The sequence below is a fragment of the Oryctolagus cuniculus genome, chromosome 14 (genome assembly GCF_964237555.1).
Source record: "Oryctolagus cuniculus chromosome 14, mOryCun1.1, whole genome shotgun sequence".
Lineage (NCBI taxonomy): Eukaryota > Metazoa > Chordata > Mammalia > Lagomorpha > Leporidae > Oryctolagus > Oryctolagus cuniculus.
The window spans coordinates 68,062,019-68,077,213 of record NC_091445.1 but is presented as its reverse complement, the minus strand read 5'-3'; the positions used below and the strand labels follow the sequence as shown (position 1 = coordinate 68,077,213).

Sequence of the window (15,195 nt, the reverse complement as noted above, 5' to 3'; positions counted from 1 at the left end):
ACAAGTCAATATGCGTTTAGTTTTATCCAGAGTGATTAACCAAATGAAATACTGAGATAAAAATTATTAAAATCTGGATATTCTCCTAGAAGTAGAAAATGATGGATAGACTTTTAAAGATAGAGATGTCTTTAAAAACTTCATTTAGGAAAGTGACTCTCCACCATCACCACAACCACCACCTTCTACCTTTGTATAAAGATTATTTATTTATTTATTTATTTGAAAGTCAGAGTTACATAGAGAGAGAAGGAGAGGCAAAGAGAAAGAGAGAGAGAGGTCTTCCATCCGCTGGTTTACTCCCCAATTGGCCACAGTGGTTGGAGCTGAGCTGATTTGAAGCCAGGCCCTTCCTCCCAGTTTCCCACATGGGTGCAGGGGCCCAAGGACTTGGGCCATCTTCCACTGCTATCATAGGCCATAGCAGAGAGCTGGATCAAAAGCAGAATATCTGGGACTTGAACCGGCGCCCATATGGGACACCGGCACTGCAGGCAGAGGCTTTACCCACTATGTCACAGTGCTGACCCCACCTACCTTCCTATCTTTGGGTCACAGTCTTATTCCCTTTCTGTTAAATGATTGAATAAGCACAATTGATGAATCCCCAACAAAAGTATTGCTTATTTTAAAAGGAAAATACTTTGCAATTTACAGAGTAATTCCTCAAATGTTTTAAATGCCCCCTTCCTTCCTTCTAACAGGATTCATGATGGTACCACTTGGCCATCTAGGCTGGGGGGGGGGGGGTGCCTGTCTTTCAGCTGTGCAGGATGGCTGGAGCCATCTCACAGCTCCTGTGCTTCCAGAGCAGTCAGATATGGATCTCCATGTGAAAAACTCCTGGATTCATCTCCATCTCCGTCTTCACCTTTGAGCTGGATCGTGTGAGCTGTGGCAGGGATTACGAGATGACTCACCAGAGTCCTACACAGCAGCTGCTCTGTCTCTTGCCAGCCTTCAAAGTTCTTTACAGTTGAGACTTGTGCCAGCGCTTCCACGATGTCAGAATGTCTACTTTCAGTACCTCACGGACTTAACAGTGAAGCAAGTTTAAAGAGAGACCAAATAAATAAAAGCAAAGGTAATGGGAAGGAGGCTTTAACAAATGAGAGATTTTGATAAATACTGTAAATTGGGACAGGTAAGGGAAGAGGAATTTGTAGCTCAAGGTGAGAAAACTCTGAAGGAGGGAGTTTTCTACCTTGCCAGACACCACGAAGGTAAGGACTTTCCTTCCGAGAGGGAGACAGTGAAGTGAGAGTGTTTACTGAAAACTCTGCCTGTGGAATACTTGTGCCCCTGAGCTCCATACTCGTTCCTTTCTGGCCCCATTTGAGAGTGGGTGCTTGGGATTTACCTGCTGAATAAAACCCCAGAGGTTTCTTCTCTAAAGAAATTGAAAACTTAATGAGAACCGGGGACTGGTTGTGTATGTGCTAATCCATTTCATTTCTGCTTTTCACTATTCACTCTTTTTTAAAAATAAATTTTCATGCTTTAAAAATATTTTATTTATTTATTTAGAAGCCACACACACATACACAGAGAGAGAGAGAGAGAGAGAGAGAGAGATCTTCCATCCACTGGTTCACTCCCCAAAATGGCCACAACACCTGGAGCCAGCTGTCCAGATCTCCCTTTGGATCTCCCACATGCGTGGCAGGGGCCCAAGTACTTGGGCTATCTTCTGCTGGTTTCCCAAGTGTGTCAGCAGGAAGCTGAATTGTTAGTGGAACATCTGGAATTTGAACCAATGCCCTGATATGGGATGCTAGTGTTGCAGGCAGAGGCTTAATCCACTGTGCCACACCAGCCCCTCACCCTTCATTCTAAAATAAGGCTTCTCAATGATAAACTGTGCCATGTATACCAAGTTCTCACTCAGTCTTTTTTTTTCTTTTTTTGAAATTTTGTTTATTTATTTGAGAGGTAGAGTTACAGATAGTGAGAGGGAGAGACAGAGAGAAAGGTCTTCCATCCGCTGGTTTATTTCCCAAATGGCCACAACAGCTGGAGTTGTGCTGATCTGAAGCCAGGAGCCAGGAGCCAGGAGCTGGGAGCTTCTTCCAGACCTCCCACATGGGTTCAGGGGCCCAAGGACTTGGGCCATCCTCTACTGCTTTCCCAGGCTATAGCAGAGAGCTGGATTGGAAGACGAGCAGCCAGGACTAGAACTGGCAACCATATGGAATGCCGGTGTGCAGGCGGAGGATTAACCCACTGCGCCACAGTGCTGGCCCCTCACTCAGTCTCTCTATTCAGGGAGAAACTAGTGGTAAAATGATTTTGAGCTTATTTTTATAGCCAAAAATAATGAATCATTGTCAACCTAGAATGGAGACTTTTAGTCACTCAAGGGCTCATTTTTCTTCTTACATGTGAAGAAAAGGTACCCAAGGATGTACTGGAGGGAAATGGAGATGAGAGTAAGCAGGCAGAATGTGTGGGGTATAAGGCAGTAGGGAACTCAGGGGTCCAGTGAAGAGAAGCAGCATGACCTCGTGGAAGAGGCTGCTGTGACTGGGGTGTGGGCTGTCCCCCATAGGTCTATGCGGTGGAAGCTTGACTCAGCGTTGAGGTAGTGGAGCCTTTAAGAGGTAGGGCCTAGTGGAAGGTAATAAGGTCATGAGGGGATGGATGCTATCTCATGGGACTGAGTCAACTCTCCTGTGACTGGGTTAGCTCTCACAGGAGTGGGGTGTAATAAAGTGAGGCCACTCGATACCTCAGTCCCTCCTGCACATAACTGTTCCCCTTGTGTGTTCTGATGCAGCCAGAGAGCCTGTATCAGGTCACTGGCCCCAGGCAGTTTGAACCTGTGAACTCCCAGAATCAAGAGTCAAATAAACTTTTCTTTATAACAACACCAAACAGCCTAAGACACAGGCCTACAAAGCAGTGGCCCATTTAGATCAGGAAGTCAAGGAACTCTAAGAAAAATGGAAGCACTTTCATGAATTTCATGAAATACCATGACTAAAACACCTGAATGAAGGCTTTTTTATGATGAAAAAATAAAAGGAGGTAGGGGGAGAGGTACTTAGAATTTTCATGACAATAATAATAATAAAAAAAAGAACAAGCAAAATATCTGAAAGCCAAAGTCCAAATAGGAAGCAAATTAAAAAAAATGCTCCTGATTGTGAGGAACTGATGGGATGTGAGAAGAGAGAAGCAGTTGGATCTAGACTTTGGAACCATCTGGAAGTGAGAGAAGGAAATGCAACTCAAAGATGTTGCTCAGTCCTGTGTTAATCTGTATTTACATGGACACAGTAATTTAAATATTATTTATTTGTTTTAATGTTTAAAAATCAACAAGTAGATAAGAGGCAGGTTTAAATGTGGTAGAGATAAGCCTTGGCCAGGTCTACTGCCTTCGACAGCTGTTAGATAAGAACTGTCTTAGACAGCAGGAAAACACCTTCTTAAAAAGCAGAAAGGCATTATCCTTGTGGTCCAGCCATAAATTGAACCAGGAAAAAACCATCGACTGTAGGGAAGTTTCCTTGTCTTGTAGGGAAATGTTGGCATGAGGCTATTAGCAGGGACTAGAAACCTGGGGGTGAGGAGACTCAAGGCTCTCCTGACTCCAGCTGCTGTTCAAGGATCAGAGAGGCACTGGGGAGCTGTTTTCCTTCTGCTGTGCGTGAGGAGTTTGCCCCATAGACAGGCTCTAATCTTTCCCAGAGATAAGAAAATGCTTTCCACTACCATACCTGTCTGAATGATTTGTTTTTACTGATTTACTAGCCAGTGGGTCATCTGTTCTCTCACAATTATATAAATTTCTGATCAAAATCTAAAGGTGTTTGAGCCTGCAAGTGTGAAAATGAAAATTCTTCTGACAAAAGTTTGAGAGGAAGAAGAAGGGAAGGGAAGGGAAGGTAGAGAAAAGGCTTACAATCTAATTTTCTAGTATTTCACATTGGAGATTCTGGATAGTTGAAATAAGAAAAAATTAAACGAATTGTTCAAAGTTGCAGACAATCAGCAAAAGATTTAGTCTGCAACCCAGAACTCCTGAGTCCAAGCTTCCATGGGGCAGGCATTTGACCTAGTGGTTTAGATGCTGGTTAAGATACCTGTGTGCCATATTAGAGGACCCAGGTTCGACACCCCACTCCAGCCTCTGACTCCAGCTTTCTACTGATGTAGACGTTGGGAAGTGGTAGAGATGGTTCGCATGATTAGCTTCCTGCCACCTCCCTGGGAGACCAGCACTGAGTTCCTGGCATTAGTTCCTTAGCCACGTCCAGGGCTATTGCATGTGTTTGGGGAATGAACCAGTGGATGGGTGCTGTCTTTGTCTCTCTCTTTCTCTGTCCTTTCTCTCTACCTCTCAAATTGAAAAAAAAAAAGTTTTCAAGTTTGAGGACTGTGAATCTGTTTTAACAGTTGTGACACAGTAAGTTTCCTAATTTGAAGCCATAAATCCAGATATAACCACTATTAGCATTTGGTGGATGTCACCATTCTATTTGTGGATAATACTATTTACTTATTTCATACAAACCTGAAGTAAGATAGTATATTATTGTGACAGAACCCCAGCCTCAATTAGCTTAAGCAGAAAGAGAATTTAATAGCTCATAAGCAAGAATTCTCCGGTTGGCTCTGACTGTAATAACGATTCAATCCAAAGTGTCCAATTCCTCCACCATCTTTGACTTTATATGGAAATTAAAGTATTTCTCTCCCTTAACAACTCTGGGAAGAAAGGCCTAGGAATGGTTCTCCTTAGCTTATCTTTCGTGAGATGCCAAGGTAATGAGGTGATTTGATCTGATTTATTTATTTAACCTATCTAGGTTGGAGTCAGCTCCCTCTGAAACACGTGGATGGTTTCCCTACAAGAAGAGGAAGTTATCTCAGCAGGAGAAGGAGGGGCAGTGCTGATCAGAAGAAAACAGCAGACATGCAGCACGTGCTACATAGTTCCGTTTCCTGCTGCTTTCACTGGACACTGTGTAATCATCATTTTTAAAAGTATTTGCTCAAGTATTCTTTGAAAACCTGCGATTTTATTGCCACACAATATTTCACCTTATATGAACACTCTGTTGGTTATCTATGCTGCATAACAAATCACCCCCAAAGGAGCACCAGCACCCCCTCCCGGCCCACCTCTGATCTCAGCCACAGCTGTGAGAGGCCGGCCTAACCTAGTTGCTGCAGTCTTTTCGTCCTTCCTCATTCTGCCCAGTTCCATTTGCTATGCTCTGGCAACTTCTTTGGTTGTACCTGCAGACCACTGTTGCCGTTGATTTCTCAACAATGTTGCAGTGGATTCGTTTCTGAGAGGAGGAGCGTGGTGGGGGCAAGAGGCGCGGAGTTACCACACAGACTCCGGGAGTCGGGTGAAAGCAGGCTTGAGGCGAGCAGCCCGCAGACTCGTTTATTTCAGTTGAAACTACGTCTTATATAGCCAAGACCAGCCAATCTGCTCAAGGGGCGGTCTATGCCCCATCCAATCACAGCCTGCCAGGCAGTTTCCAAAGCCATCCAATCACAGCCTGTTGCCAGGCAGTTTCCAAAGCCATTCCTGAGTAATTAACGCTCGCTTGCCAGTGGCTACCTTGGCATGGCCCTCTCATTCCACCACAGACCACATGTTCAAGGGAGTTCAAGCTCCCAGGAGTTAGTTTTGGAGTAAAGGGTTCAAAATGTTTGCTCTATCTTTCCTCTTTCAGGTGAGCCACTTAGGGAAAAACTGTATACAGTCCTTAGATGTCCAAGAAGAATTGTGCAACCCTTAACTGTGGCAGGGACCTAAGTCATGCATCATTATGTTAGCTTGTCCTTGTTAGCTCTCCTTGCCTTAACCCCGGAAAGAAACTTTTAAATAAGCTCCTCATACCAAGTATTTGCCTTAGGCTGTGTTTCCAAAGGAATACAAATTACATCACCATATTTAAAAGAATTAAAAGGCAATTATCTCATTGAATTAATCAGTAAAGTCCCAGAAAAGAACAAGGGTTCTTTATTATCCCATGAAGTACTTTGGATTAATTAAGAACCATCATCACTGTATTTGCAATACTAAACACATTGCAACAAACTGCATAATAGGTGCTAACAGAAAAGATTGTTTCCCAGACCCATTTCTAAGATATTTCAAAAAATGACAAGAGTTATTAATTACTCCCAGAAAATGAGAGTAATTAAGCATCCCCATATTTGCCATCTTTTCTCCTGGAAATACTAAAGTCTCCATTTCTATGACAGAAAATCTGTGTGGTCATTAGAACAGGAATGATTATCCATTGACCTCAGTCATCTGTTGCCACAGAAGTACGACATGCCAAAACTACTACTCAGTTCAATTTCTAATGTGCTGATGTGTCAGTCCTAATGAACAAAGTAGCAATGAATGGTCCGAAAGTGTACCAATCCCTGCCACTCCATGCAGAATCCAATCACTGAGAAGTGGCCCCAAATCAAACCTGAATTACCCTGTGCCTCTGGGAGGAGAAGAAGGCAGACAGACGTCTGGTTTATCAATGCTCTTCATGCTCTTTGTACTCATTTTTATAAGTAATGGAAATATCTTACTGTATGCAAGAGAAATCAGTGTGAAAAATTCAGAGAAAATCAACATGCTATCACTGTTAAAATTTACTGTAAGGGGCCGGCACTGTGGCGCAGCGGGTTAAAGCCCTGGCCTGAAGCATCGGCATCCCATATGATAACCGGTTCTAGTCCCGGCTGCTCCTCTCCCAATCCAGCTCTCTGCTACGGCCTGGGAAAGCAGTAGAAGATGGCCCGTCTTTGGGCCTCTGCACCCACGTGGAAGACCTGGAAAAAGCTCCTGACTCCTGGCTTGGGATCGGTGCAGCTCTGGCCGTTGCAGCCATCTGGGGAGTGAACCAGCGGATGGAAGACCTTTCTCTCTGTCTCTACCTCTCCCTGTAACTCTTTCAAATAAATAAAATAAATCTAAAAAAAAATTTACTATAAAACTGAAAGAAGAGATTGTCCATGGATTCATGCACAGATGGAAGAGTTATGAATTTGGTTCACCCTCTTTAAAATTCTCAGTTTAGAAAGAGAATACTAGATAATCTAGTCCAGCTCTGTGTGGAAACATCTGTGTCAGAACCTCACTGAAAATTCTTAAAGGACTTGGAAGAATTGTAACTGTAAACTTACCATGGTTCAGTATATAAAGTTAAGGTTAAAATGCATAAGAACACATTTTAAGACTAAGATGTATAAGAGAAAACTAATATAAAAACTTAATATTTTGGTGAAGTAGAGAAATAACTTCTCTCATGTAAGAAATCACTCTAATTTATGTTTGGATTTTTCACATGTTGGATTTTGTAGTGAACTCAAAATTAGCTGTTTTTTTTTTTTAAAGATTTATTTTATTTATTTGAAAGGAAGAGTTACAGAGAGGTGGAAGGAGAGAGAGAGAGAGAGAGAGAGAGAGGTCTTCCATCCACTGGTTTACTCCCCAGATGGCCACAATGGCTGGAGTTGAGCTGATCTGAAGCCAGGAGCCTCTTTCAGGTCTCCCACGCAGATGCAGGGGCCCAAGGACTTGGGCAATCTTTTACTGCTTTCCCAGGCCATAGCAGACAGCTGGACTGGAAGTGGAGCAGCTGGGACTTGAACCGCTGCCTGTATGGGATGCCAGCACTATAGGCACCAGCTTTACCTGCTACACCATAGCACCGGCCCCAGTTACCTGTATTTTCAAATGAACGGACGTGCAATTAGCTAAAATCAAACAAAAACTTGAGACTGCAGTAAATATATGCAGTATTACAGTAGGCAAATTACAAAGGGGTTTTTGAGTTTTTAAAAGTTCTGCCTTCCCAGCGCCATGGCTCAATAGGCTAATCCTCCGCCTTGCGGCGCCGGGACACTGGGTTCTAGTCCCAGTTGGGGCGCCAGATTCTGTCCCGGTTGCCCCTCTTCCAGGCCAGCTCTCTGCTGTGGCCAGGGAGTGCAGTGGAGGATGGCCCAAGTGCTTGGGCCCTGCACCCCATCGGAGACCAGGAGAAGCACCTGGCTCCTGCCTTTGGATCAGCGCGATGCGCCGGCCGCAGTGCGCCAGCCACGGCAGCCATTGGAGGGTGAACCAACGGCAAAAGGAAGACCTTTCTCTCTGTCTCTCTCTCTTACTGTCCACTCTGCCTGTCAAAAATTAAAAAAAAAAAAAAAAAGCTCTGCCTTCAATAAACGTCTCACTTTCCTAAATTATCAGGTTAAATGCCAGTGGTTTGGATCTAGTTCGTGTTTCTGAGAAATCTATGTGGGTCATTTAGTGCCAATCTAGCCTAGGGCCTGACTGTGCATCATTATCACTCTTCTGGTGCCTGACTATCTGCTAACCTAAAGCTCATAAAACAGCCAGGGAGGTGAGGTCATAGCAAAGTCCACCCATGATTTAACTCTCTTACGAGCGGATTCTGCAGGGGAAGACATTTGATTAGCGTTAATAGGCTGCAGTTTCGCTTTGTGGGGTCAGAACTGGCTACTTGTCGCTGCTGATCAAGCTGGGGTGATTGTCAGTAGGGCAGGAGATCACTAGGAAGCTTTGCTTTATGTACTCAGAGAAATTTTAGTCTTTTCCTTTCCACACTACTTCCCTCCCCATCGTGCCTTCCCCCAACTCCCCAGGCCCTACCCCATTCTACACGCTTGTATGTTGCTCTCCAGTGTACGGAATAAACAGGGAAGCCCTGAATACAATCATTCCCAGCCTCTTCTCTTTCTGGACACACGTGCACACACACACACACACACACACTGTAGTTCTGGGCAGGAAGGTAGGCTCAAGGACACCATTCACCAAGCACAGACCTACAAGGTGGTTTTCATTTTTGACATCTAATGATTTCAGATGCAGGTTCTGTTTAGGGAAGAGCTAAAGACCAGGATGCGGCTCAATAGGCTAATCCTCCGCCTGCGGCGCTGGCACCCTGGGTTCTAGTCCCAGTTGGGGCGCCGGATTCTGTCCCGGTTGCTCCTCTTCCAGTCCAGCTCTCTGCTGTGGCCCGGGAGTGCAGTGGAAGATGGCCCAAGTGCTTGGGCCCTGCACTCGCATGGGAGACCAGGAGAAGCACCTGGCTCCTGGCTTCAGATCAATGCGGTGCACCAGCCACAACGGCCATTGGAGGGTGAACCAATGGCAAAGGAAGATCTTTCTCCCTGTCTCTCTCTCTCACTGTCCACTCTGCCTGTTAAAAAAAAAAAAAAAAAGACCAGGACGAACATGTTGTCTATTCTTGCCCAGTCTTCTTTTCTTTTTTACTGAAAGGGCTAAATGCTGAACTCATGATTTTCATAGCAAATCCAGTTATCTTTTTCTAGAACCAACACCCAAGTTGTTAGCTTTAGTCCTTAAAATACATTTTATGAGTTTTTTTTCTAATTCTTCCTTTAAAAAGACTCCCCAAGGAGAGTTCTTTTTGCAGTTTGAGTGGTTAACTTTGGGATTTTAATCATTCAAAAAACATGTGAATTTGTATTTTGATCAATCGAGTGATGACTGGAATTCTGGTGAAGAAGCTGGAGAGGGACAGAGATCCTCAGGGTTCCGTGTAACAGGAACCTTTGTTTTGTTTTAACTCTGGCTGTTGACAAAGCACTAGATGCTGAAATTTGAAATTGAATAACCTGCAGGGTTAGTCTTCCTTTTTCCTTCCTGTCTCATTTTACTGATTTTTTTAAATTTTATTTATTTTTATGTTTTTATTTATTTATTTATTTATTTTTTTGACAAGCAGAGTTAGAGAGAGAGAGAGACAGAAAGGTCTTCTTTTTGCCGTTGGTTCACCCCCCAAATGGCCGCTACGGCTGGTGCACTGCGGCCAGCACGCTGCGCTGATCCGAAGCCAGGAGCCAGGTGCTTCCTCCTGGTCTCCCATGTGGGTGCAGGACCCAAGCACTTGGGCCATCCTCTACTGCCTTCCCGGGCCACAGCAGAGAGCTGGACTGGAAGAGGAGCAACTGGGACTAGAACCCAGGGTGCTGGCACCGCAGGCGGAGGATTAGCCTAGTGAGCCATGGAGCCGGCCTCGTTTTACTGAGTTTTGATGTTTGATGTATGAGCCCTGTTGTCCCAGCAGTGACAGAGTCATCCCAGGACCTCTGCTCCGTCCCAAGGACAGCTCTGCTGACTATGCCTGCCACTTTGTCTTTTCCTATTTTTTTTTTCACCAATACAACAGTTTATTTCAATTTGACTGTAGTTGCCGTTTATTATCTGACCAGATTACAAAAATACCATAGGAGACACCTTAGTTCATCCTTCTAATAAGTCTGTTGATTTGGTCTTCCCTGTTGCCAGCATCCCCACCCTCTACAAAATGGGTGGTCTTTTTCTTCATCCCACCTCAGGGAGAAGATAACTTGAAGGGCCACAGGAAGTTATTTGCTTCCTTGAAGTGTTTCCCCACAGTGTAGATCTCATGAATCAGATCCTCCATGCAGATGATATTGTATTTACCAAGAGAGCGGGCAATCAGAGTGTTATCTGTCAAAGCGATTCGCTTCTTATTGATTTTGCCATAGCCACGTTGGTAAATTAGTTCATTTACTGACTTCAAATTTGGGTACCCCCATGCAATATATGGCTCCACAATCCTCAGCATGTTAATGGAGGCCTTGTTGAGCTTAACAAAGGTGCCATTGAAGATCTGGCGAAGGCGAAGAAGCTGCAGCACTTTTCGGACTTTGGGGCTCACACCATTGATACCTCTGATCCTGATGACAAATGCCAACTTGGGTTCTGCAGGTACGTAGAAGTTTCCAGCTTTTCTTGCCATCCTCGCCATCCGAATTTCAGTTCTGTACATCTGCCTGTATTCCTTGTGATAGTGCTTCACTTTCTCATAGATAAGCTTCCTCCTTGCTTTTCGAAGCATCTTTTGGGCAAACTTCTTCCTCAGGCGCTTGATCTTCAGCTCTGCGAAATTCCTCCGCTTTTTCTTCAGGGTTTCTGGCACAGCAGGAACCTTCTTCTTCTCTTCGGCACCCTCCATGGTTCCAGCCGGAAAAGAGCTGTCTTTTCCTATTAACTTGTATGGTTAGAGGTCAAATGTGTTTAGCTGCTCCATGGTTTTGGATGCAACCCTAGCTCTTGCTTGGATGGTGGCAAGCCAGCAGCTCCCCCTGCAAACAGTTCCAGGGGTGATCCCTACTCCATGGTAACCATGTATAATAACAAGGCTGTGATCAAGAATGCAGGCATGATGGAAGACACGGCACAGGACTCGGTGGAGTACAAAACTAAGGAAAGGACTTGCTCCTCAAGGCAAGGAATTTGACACAAAATGCAACTCCCTCAGGCACAGTATTGTTGGGAGAATCTTCATAGTTCTGTGACTAATGAAGCAAACATTTCATCTACTTCTACCTAGGACAGGTGGCCATTCTTCAGTTCAAATCGGATCAATATCATGTACAGGTGAACGATGTGGCTCTCAGTCTGACCACAGTGCTTGGGGTCATTGCTCTTTTGCTTTAGTTAGTGGAATGAGAACGGAATCTGGTCTGAACTGTCCAATCCAAATCCCTCTCTCCAATGCACACATTCTGCATTTGCTTTTTCTCTTATTTTTTTCATGAACTCGACCTTTCCCTGAGGCCTTACAAACCTCTGCAACCCTCATGTGGAAGCTAGTGATGCCTGGTGCAGGGTTTAGATGGGGGAGGAATGAATGGATGGCTCTCTGGACTCCACCTAAATGGATTCTCCTCCAAGCCGTAGGAAGCCAGATCCTTCTGTTCCTTGGGAGCCTCACGTGCATGTGCTAAAGAGAACTTCTCTCTCCAACCTTCTCAGAACTTCTGGCCTTGACACCTGAATTTCTCCAGGGTAGTTCAGGGGCTTAGCCACACTGAAATCTTTCTGCATTCATCTGTGTAATTAACCCAATAGAGTTTTTTCTATTGTCTGTGACCCTTGCCTATGGGCTGCTCTCTCAATGCCCAAATAGCAAAAAAACCTACTGTTTGTTGAAAGTTTGCTAAGGTCCTAGAGTTTTACAGCATCTTTGGACAGGTTATCTAACTCAACTTTGTCCTCACTGCCCTATCAGTCAGGTGTTATTACCTCATTTTCTTTTGTGAAATTTGTTATTCAGAGAGTATAAGTGAGATGCCCAGAGTTAGCCAGTTACAGAAGGGCAGAAAAAAATCTTTAAACCTGGTTTTCCTGATTGAATTAAAATAGTGCCTTTCCAAAGTTATATATCAATCTTTCTTTTAAAATATTTATTTATTTTATTCATTTGCCAGGGGGAAGAAAGAGAGGGAGACAGAGAGAGAGAGAGAGAGAGAGATATTTCCCATTGATTAATTCACTCTCCAGATGCCTGCATGCCTATGACTGCCAGGGATGGGCCAGGACAAAGCCAGGATCTAGGAAATCAATCCAGGTCTCCCATGTGGGTGGCAGAACCCACTTGGGTCATCACCGGCTGCCTCCCAGAGTGCACATTAACAGGAAGCTGAAATCTGGAGTGGAGCTAAGACTCGAACCTAAGCTTTCTGAAGTAGGAGGTGGGCATTCAAAGTGATGTCTTAACCCCTGTGTCAAATGCCCATCCCATACTTTAATTTCTTAACTAAAAATTAAAACAGGTGTTTTGATCAGATTCAGTGCACTTGTGGGGCATTTGTAATGGCCCTGATGGGACTGTGAGACATGCTAATGAGCTCCTATTTTATAGCAATCTCTCCCTTTTTCACATACGCACCTACTTGGTAAGTCTCGAATCTCTGTTAGAAGAGAACCAAGTAGTACCCATCATACTGCTTTCTCTGACTGTCTGCTTTTGCATCTTTTGCTTTCTTCCTTGGTGTGAGTAGTGAAAGACTCATATTATAGAGTGTAGTGAGGATTTCTCTACCACTGTTTTTAGGTGAGATTTTAGCATGTGAGATTGATAATTTTAAAAATCATATTCAATGTTTTAATATTAATTTGTTTTCATTTCATTTTTTTTGAAGGGCAGAGAGGGATATAGATAGAGACAGACAGACAGAGAGAGAGAGAGAGATTCCCTCTACTGTTTGACTTTCCAAACGCCTACAACAGCTAGATATAGGCCAGGAAAACCCAGGAGCCAGGAACTCCATCCAGGTCTCCCATGTGGGTGGCAGGGGCCCAAGCACTTGAGCCATCACCTGCTGCCTCCCAGGGGGCACATTAGCAGGAAGATAGCTGGAAAGCTGAATGTGGGTATTCTAAGCTGTATCTTAACTACTGTTCAATGTGTCCGTCCTGAGGTTGCTAAGTTGACAAGCGTTCTTTTCTTATTCTTTCTTTTTCTTGAGCTAGGTGTAAAATCCCAATTTTCCTGTTTGCTTCACCCTGTAGGTTCAAAAACCTACGTTTGTCTGCATTTTGCAATTGCAGTGCCATGAAATTGCTATCTTATTTTTCCTCTCTAACAACAAATTTCAAAAATACATTTCAAAAAATGTATTTATTTGAAAGGCAGAGTGAAGGAGTGTGGGGAGCAACTCGGACTAGACTGTTACTGGAATTAAGACTTATTCTATGCATCTGCTCTCCCACAATATGGCGCTGGGAGAGGAGGAAACAGCTTCTACACAGCTGCCTCCAGTTCAACCAATAAACAGCAGGAGCTGCTCCTGATTGGAGGAGAGCAGCGTACTCGGCGTGTGGGTAGCAGAGTTGGGATTGGCGGAAGAGGACTATAAAGGAAGAGAGAGACAACATGCACCAGGAACATCTAAGGGGAACACCTGAGGAACATCTGAGCAGCCCCCGAGAGAGCCGGCCGGCGGTGTGCCGCTCCCCCGCGGAAGTGGGGAAAGTGGCTAGGGGGAACCGCCCTTCCATGGAGGTGGAAGGGACGGTAGCCAACCCGGGAAGAACCAGCAGCAAACCCGGGGAGGGCCGAGCAGACAAAAGAACAGCGCAGGGTCCTGTGTGGTTCCTCCACGAAGATGGGGAGCGACAAAGGAGGGCAGGGGAAAGGAGAGAGAGAGAGAATCGAGATTCTCCATTTCCTTTCATTTGGGCTCATATCCCAAATGGGTGCCATAACCAGGTCTGGGCCAAGCTGAAACCTGGAGCCAGGAACTCCATCTGAGTCTCCTACCTGGGTTGTAGCGGCCCAAGTCTCCGGGCTGTCTTGAGATGCTTACCCAGATGCATTTGCAGGAAGCTGCATCAGAAGCTGTGTAGCCAGGACTTGAACTAGTCTTCCAAGACAGATTTTTAAAAAGAGAGTAATTAACCCCAAAGGAACCTCTAATTGGTGAGGTTTTAGGATGGGAGAGTTTTCTGATTTTTGTGAAATTACACACCAGACGGGCAATCATTTGCCCCAGGAGTGACACTGCTCACCCCTAAGTATCTTCTGGATTATAAGAGAGATTTTCAAAAAGTTAGTGGAAAATGCATGGACTTCAAAATTTTCTTGCACCACAATAAACTTTTTTTTAATTCCAATTTTCCATGAACTTTTTGAAGTGCTCCTGCACAGGAAGCAGGTGGCTCAGGCCTCCTGAGGAGTCTGCTCACCAAGGCTGCTCTCACTGCACTGACCCTTCTGCAGAGACCTACATTTTTTAATTTCCTGTTTTCAACTCAAGTTCAGATTCTGACCCAAGAGCTCTGCTTCCTCCTTCTCTTGTGTGGCCTGGGGGACAGGAAGGGCAACTCTCGAGAAAAGAAAACAGGAATCGTGCTTAGCTAGTGGCCTATGTAGTTGTCTCAGCTCTTCTTGCTGGGACACGGTGTGGACATCCTGAGAGTAGATTCTGGATTTTAAATGCTTGGAAATTTAGGGCCGGAGGAAAGGGGTGGGAGACAAATCCACCAGATCAAAGAATCTTATAAAAGAGGACGTTGCATCACAGTTAGGGTTGAGAACCGACAGACATCTGTCCTGCACACAGGTCATGAAGGTGCTGTCAAGTCTAACAGGAGTTTTTATTTTCATTTTATACCAAATTGCTAACTTTATGTTTGTTGATTGCTTGCTGCATGAGGTACTCCAATTTTCCAAGTCCTGTCTGCTATTTACTTCTGGGCACCTCTTTAGAGGTAGAGAGTAGGGGTGTTTGCTCTCAACAAACCACAGATACCTTGGTGCACACAGGTGATCCGCATGAGTCTGGTCAAGCCTCTGACACTGTGTTTCTTTCCCATGTAAGTGTGGAAGCCAGTGCCTGCTTTGATTTTTTAATAAGACTGCT

General features: G+C 44.6%; 1 protein-coding gene across 1 annotated transcript; it reads right to left on the bottom strand.

The window, feature by feature from the left end:
* Positions 1 to 10,163: 10,163 nt before the first annotated feature.
* LOC100359139 (large ribosomal subunit protein uL30) lies at positions 10,164 to 11,037 on the bottom strand. Its single transcript, XM_051853506.2, has one exon. The coding sequence runs from the start codon at positions 10,998 to 11,000 to the stop codon at positions 10,353 to 10,355; it is 648 nt and encodes a 215-aa protein (XP_051709466.2). The 5' UTR covers positions 11,001 to 11,037; the 3' UTR covers positions 10,164 to 10,352.
* Positions 11,038 to 15,195: the final 4,158 nt, after the last annotated feature.

Excerpts from the sequence above, each read along its gene's own strand:
- LOC100359139 (XM_051853506.2), bottom strand. The coding sequence starts at position 11,000 with ATGGAGGGTGCCGAAGAGAAGAAGAAGGTTCCTGCTGTGCCAGAAACC.